This window comes from Empidonax traillii, unplaced genomic scaffold (assembly GCF_003031625.1).
Source record: "Empidonax traillii isolate 1590-97213 ecotype Southwest subspecies unplaced genomic scaffold, ASM303162v1 scaffold104:size2570737, whole genome shotgun sequence".
Taxonomy (NCBI): domain Eukaryota; kingdom Metazoa; phylum Chordata; class Aves; order Passeriformes; family Tyrannidae; genus Empidonax; species Empidonax traillii.
Window position 1 is genome coordinate 1,359,999 of NW_020955297.1, and position 6,652 is coordinate 1,366,650.

General features: G+C 40.4%; 1 protein-coding gene across 3 annotated transcripts in view; it reads right to left on the reverse strand.

The window, feature by feature from the left end:
* Positions 1 to 6,652, reverse strand: part of FHIT (fragile histidine triad) — a 536,395-nt gene that overhangs the window by 81,700 nt on the left and 448,043 nt on the right. For all 3 annotated transcript variants that reach the window (XM_027882371.1, XM_027882370.1, XM_027882372.1), the window contains one exon: positions 4,498 to 4,566. In XM_027882371.1, the coding sequence (XP_027738172.1) occupies positions 4,498 to 4,566 (69 nt within the window). The remainder of the gene's footprint in view (positions 1 to 4,497; positions 4,567 to 6,652) is intronic.

A 6,652-nucleotide genomic window follows, 5' to 3' on the forward strand; every position in this document is an offset into this window, starting at 1 on the left:
ATATGCCAAACTGCCTCCTTCATCCTCCCTGGAATTGGAAATGATTACTAATAGGTATTCTTGCTGAAATGATTTAACATAACGTGCTGAGTGAGATCACTAAGTCAAAATATCTCTTCCTAAGTGAGTCTCTCGCCGCTTGCCTGAATGCCAGAGGGGGAGGAGGACAGCATGAAGTGAATTCTTTTGCTGGCTTCTGTGTTTTACAACATCTTTTAAATTACTGAAGAATTCACATTAGGAAGTTTCACTCAGGCTCATTACAAGGGGTCCACGATGCAGGTCTGGCAGGCAGCCAGGGAAAGGAGACACTGGGGTTTGGGTTAACCTCTCTCTTTCATGCTTTCCCTTTTTCCAGTCTAGCCTGGGAACTGAAGACAGGCAAGAAGATGAGGTGGACACGAGAGCAAAGGTGGTGAGGGGCTGGGCACTCTTGGCTCTGCATGCACAGCCCTGGATTTGCATCCCCAAGGCAGCTGCAGCTGTTACAGCAGGCTGCAACCACCAAGTGAAACACAGGATTTGGGGAGGCACAGAGGTGAGCACCACAAAACACACCACTGCACACCAGGCCTGCTCAGGGTTTCACTGAGAGACCTGGCTGCCCATCTGAGTCTGTCAGCCTCAAAATTAACTTATTGAGGTCAGCACTCATAACTGTAGTGCAGACTTTTGATTGAGTCTTCCTTTCTGAGAAAGCCCCATACTCTCTGGCCCGGTACAGCTATTACCTGCCAACCTAAAGGATGATGAATGTTATTTATATTGCAGTAATGGCTAACCACTCAGTGGAGACCAGGGACAGGCTGTGCTATGGACTTTTCAAACACTCACTGAATGAGGGCTGCCCAAAAATGCCTGAAACTGCTGAGACATTTCAGGATAACGTTCTTGAATGCCTTGGACATGATGACCTCCAACAACTCTGCAGTACTTGTGCCGACTGCAATAACACAGGGGCCTGTTCTACAGTAAAGATGTTCTGGAGTCACACCAAATTCTTATCAGTCACTACTACATGCTGTCATGATAGCAAGCAATGACTTGAGAGGAGGCTTTTAAGTTCCTGGATGAATAAATGTAAAATATTAATCTATTTCAAATCAAATAGAAAACATAGTGGTAAAAAGAGTTATTCTAATGAATAGTTCTCCTAATATTTAGTTGATACAGTTTTGCTGTCCAATAAAATTGATTAATGAATAAGAACTATTCAAGATGTAGATGATAAAAGTAATCCAGCGACAATAAAATATGAAGGGCCTGATTCTATAAAAGAAACCCTGCAAGACCAGTTTAAGTTTGGCATGTGCACACTTGAATGATTAGACTTCAAATAATTGCAGAAAAATGCAAGAACTGATAAACTATAGCTTTAGCTTTCCACTGCAGTGAGCCCAGAGGGTAGATAGCTGACACTTCCCGGGAAATATCCTCTCAAGACATAGCCCTGCAAAGACGCAGAGGAAATACCTCTAAAACATTCAGTGCAGTTGTGTTTTTCGCTATTAATCATTCTCTTTGTATCTTAGAAAAATCACACAGTGACTTCTTTCATATGCACTGAGGTACAGAAACCTAAAATATTAAGTGATGAATTCTACCAAGAAATGCCTTAGAGATGGTGCTGAGGAATAAGTGTCAGCCCCTCTTTTACCCCTTCTACAACTAATATTCCAGTACTATAATTCTAAAAATATATTCAGAAATCAGCAGACATTTGTGTCCATCAGAAATCTTATTAAAATACAAGTGCTAAGAATATCTAACCTTTAATTATACTGTTTACACTTAAAAGTTGTTTTAGACAAGGCTGTGTCAGAGCTTCATAGCCAAAAGCCTGAAGATATAAGAGCCCAATAAACAGATTAAGCAGGGATTAACCTGATATGCTTTTTTCTGTCGTTTCCATCAGATGAGTGGTCACTCCAATACCAAATGGGAGAAATTAAGCACACAGTAAGAGGCTGCAAGTACTTTCTAGCTATCTCAACTCTAGAAGTCTCCTGAGAGGGCTGATGTCTCAACATCTGGGCATTCCTTTCACTGTCAGACACTCAGAGCAATGGGATTTATCAGCAATCTGCTGAGCATATACAGATGACAACTGCAGAGCTTGGAGAGCTCAAAGGCATTTACAGATAGAAAGGGGTTTGCAATAGACATGTGGAGCCAGAGCTGGGACCCAGAGTCTGTGAAAATTATTCCCAGTAGCTGTAAACCTTTAGCTGCAGTAGTTAAACCAGGCAGCACAATATGCAGAATTTAGCCTGGGTGCACTTTACAATTACACAAACTGCTTGAGGGAGGCTGAGCAGCCTCCACATCACATATCACAAGGAAAAGGATGCTGGGATAATTCTGGAAGGTGGTCTTTGCTCCTAAACCGCAACACAACCTGTCACTCAAATACATGGAAATAAAGTGCCATTTATACACAGGTTTGGGATTGACAGTGCATTTAAAGTTCTCTCCAGAACCCACATCTCACCTAATGGTACTTAATGCCTCACAGATTTTACCCCACCATGATTCACATATATTCCTAAATCTTTTGAAGTATCTCTTTGACAAAGGGATATGATTTCTTGGTGTAACACAGAGATGCAGTATATCAAAAGATTTTTCCTGTAGTGATATAAACTCCAAAAGATTTCCAAAGACAGCTTTATTTTTAATAATTTCTCCTTTTCACATTTTGAAAATAGCTTTATTCACTTATGATAGCAAATTGCTTAAGTCCCTCCATCCTCCAATGCAGCCAGTGACAGAACTTCACACCAAACTTTTTATAGCAGTAAATGTGTTTTTGTTTCCCTGGCATCCTAAAAAAAAAGGAATCTTTCTTCAGCTACAGTCTGTACAAAAGCATAAGTTAGCTCTCTGGTGTTCAAGAATAGCTGGTTAGACTCTGAGGTTGCAAAAAGATATATTATCACATCTGTGTCTAAATATTTATGCTTCCTATGTCTGCTAAAAGCAACACCTACAATTGCTATAACTGAAAATGACAAGATAAAAAAATATTTTTCACCAATTTGTCACCCTTTTGCATTTAACAACACTAAAGATATAGTGCAGTTCATTAACAGAGTTTTGCCTGATTCTGTTTAGATATAACAAGGGAAAAATAAATGTGTTAAACAAGAAGCAAATGGAATTGTAAATAAGACAAAAATGGAAACAGATTTTGTGGGGTGGTACAGCATGTAAAACTGCTTAACACATGCAAAAAAGAAAAATCATAGAATCATTTAGGTGGAAAACATCTGTAAGATCATCGAATCCACCATTAACCTAGCACAACCCTGTTCTTGAGAGTCACAAATACACATTCTTGAAATATCACCAGGGGTGGTGATGCCACCACTTCCCTGAACAGCCTATTGCAATGCCTGACAACCCTTCGGGTGTTAACTTTCAAGTTGTCTCACTCAACTGCTTTTAACCATAGCACAGACAAGATGGCCATCCTTTATTTCCATGGAATTTCCTTGCCCAGTAGTCTCATTATAAAGTTCTCAGGCACTATACTTTATAAAATTGGTCAGTAATAAACTTTTTTCCACCATTTTTGCATATTTAAATAATTGAAAAACTTTAAAATATGCCACCATTTCTCTCTGAGCAGGGAGTTGTCATCATGCACACATGAAAAAGGCAGAAATACAAAAGTAGAAAATGTCATGAGTTCTCCTTCAAGCAGATAGTATTGCAGTAGCACTGAGCAAGTTTATACTAATTACTTTCAGAAGGATAAGGAGATGTCATATTTCAGATAGAGGATTCTACCAAACCCACTAAGAACAATCCGTAAATAGTGAGATTTTTTCATAGAATCATTGTGACAGCTGTCAAGCTGGGAAAAACTTTTTGTTAATGCCAGTACAATTGTTCATTTAAACAAAAGCTAGTAATTCAATCACACTGGAACAGCTCATATGCCCAGCTCTGCTGTACAGTCTGCACACAGGCAGATAGTCCATCCATATGCACAGTTGCCTTTTAGTTTTCATATTTGAGGCTACAATGTGATTTGACCAGACCTGAGCAGAGCCCCACAAAAATCAGGCCAGAAGGCAATTTGTGGTTGAGTTTTAACAAGCCACCTGTGTTTTTTCTTGCTGGAAGGGGGAGGTTTGGCACCCCAGGTTAGCAGCTGGCATAGGACACGCTCTCTGCATGCCAGGCTAACCATGCGGTTATTTTTTTTCCCTGAGCCCTCAAAATAAAAGTACACAACTATTTGTAGAGATGTCACCTTGCTCTGTGTGCAGTGACAGACTGAAGTACCACAGGTGTCAACTGTATCCTTCCTAGAGATCGAGCTCACAAGAAAATCCCAGTATAGGTCTTGGTGCTATCCCATGGTCTTTGCAAGAAATGAAAACGCTGAGATCCCATTAACCACCTCCACCCAAGGCAGGGCCTGGATCATTAAGGTGATTTACTAATAGCAAAACCAACTCTGTGGAAGAAATAAAGTGTAACCCTTACCTCCTCGTAGACATCGTCATTCCTGCTGAAGTCTCCAGCCCTCCTTGGAAGCACATGGACATGAACATGCTGAAAACGTGAAAGAAAATAACGGTGATTATCAGGTTCATGACTTTGTTTTCTGGATTGTCAGCATTATTCTCAACACACACAAGTAACCACGCACAGGCTCCCACAGCATTATTTTCAGAGGAAAATACATTAACCTGGTCCATAGCTGTATCTTGACTCTTTGGAGAATATAAAAGATGAAAAACATGAGAGAGCAGCTCTGCTGTATCATATCAGCTTCAGAGTGAAATGCCAGGAAGTTTAGAGGCTCAGTGGAATTATTCATAGATGTCAGTCAGAGATGTATTTAGCCAGAGGTTTGCAAGGACAATGTCCCTCAGAGAGATGTGTGTAGTGTCTTCAGAACCGACAAGAATAAGAAGGTGCTGGTGATGGGATGTGGAGGAGGGCCCATGTGGGCAGCCTGGGGGACAGAGGAGCCGAGGGGACAGCACAGACACCACACAGGTAGAAAGGCTGACAGAAAAGGACACTCCCCAGGCTGTGCAGCACAGCCTTTCACAAGGTTAAAAAGGTTAAATGCTTTGACTTTCTCCCAGGAGGCTGCAGCCTGAATACAACAAACTGAAGCCCCCAGAGGTACGTGGCACGTGCTGGGGACCCACCCCTGCAGGGACATGGAGTCAAGAGCACCAGATGGCCCCAAACCTGCAAAGCACAAGGATGATTAGTGCAGTTTTTCAGAGCCTGAAGCATAAGCACCTCTCTCCTCACGGTAGGGCCATGGTTCAGGGGGCAGCAGAGCTGAGGACTATGAGCTGCACAAACAGCTTTGGGTTACCCAGCACAGGGGAGGTGAGGGTGAAGTATTTTTGTCACAAGTGGTGATGAGATATGGGGAAAACAAACAAAACTGTGGACAGGAACACAAATATATGACTTGCCACCTTGATGTTGTATCATTGATATTACCATTTCTTTCCCTGACACCCTCTTCAAACCACAAAGGAAGGGTAATTCAAGATCCTCAAGACTCAGACTCTACGAGGAAACCAAACAAACGCTCATCCATCTGCTTCTCTGCAGTAAGTTCAGCTACTACATTGCAAAGCATTCTTTTACCTTTTTTACTTTCTATTTCACTCTCTTTTGAGAAAAGGAAAAACAACAACTAAGAATAATTCTTCAGGGGGAAAAAAAAAAACCCAACACCTCAACAAGGAAAGGCAGCAAATCATCTGAGTGGCAGATCACATTTATGCATCTCCAGATCTTTTTAGATGGTGCCTAAATCCTTTAAGAAGAAAAAAAAAAAAAGAAAGGAAAGAAAGAAAAAAAGAATGCATCAGAAACAGCACCAAATGGTTTGCATAGAATTTAGATAGCTTGCATCTGATTCGATTTGATGATGTAGAAACCAGCTAAAATTCCTGCACCTCACTGGAACATTGTCAAAACATGGCTTAAGTCTATAATGAAATTTGAAATGAAAAAGATTTTCTTGGGCTATTTGTAAGAAAATTCAAACACACCTATATTGTGTTAGCTTCAATCCAAAAAAACATCTGCTCAGTGAATAAAATGAAATCACAAGGATGTCTCAGTTAATGAAATATGCCGAATACCACACCTTTTCTATTTTTTCCCTCAGCTTTACCCTAGAAACCAAATATGTGATTTCTTATCATTATCCACAGCTTTCAGTGCATTCAGCCTAGAGATGAGGGTGATTCTGGAGGGTCAGAAACTGTGTTTTTGAGTAATATATCAGTGATAGTGTTCTGATAGTGTATTATACTAATATATCATGAGAGCGAAAGTGCTCTTGTGATGTATTAGTGCAATGTATCATCTGAACATCACTGCTCTCATGATGCATTGCTCAAAATCACAAGGCAACTTTAAAGATGGTCTTCAGTAGCCCTAGGCCTGAAATTTTGCTTTTGGACAGACTTGCAAGAAAAATAAAAGTGAAGATTAAAATTTGCAGTGGCACTGTAAAATTTCACTACTGTCTCACACCTGTTTCTCACACGGTTCTCATTAGATTTTAAATTTATTCATAAAAATAGATTCAGTTCATCTGACAGTCATTTTCTTTCTTTTCTGCTACAAGGAATGATAGTTTTGCTACAAATATCAA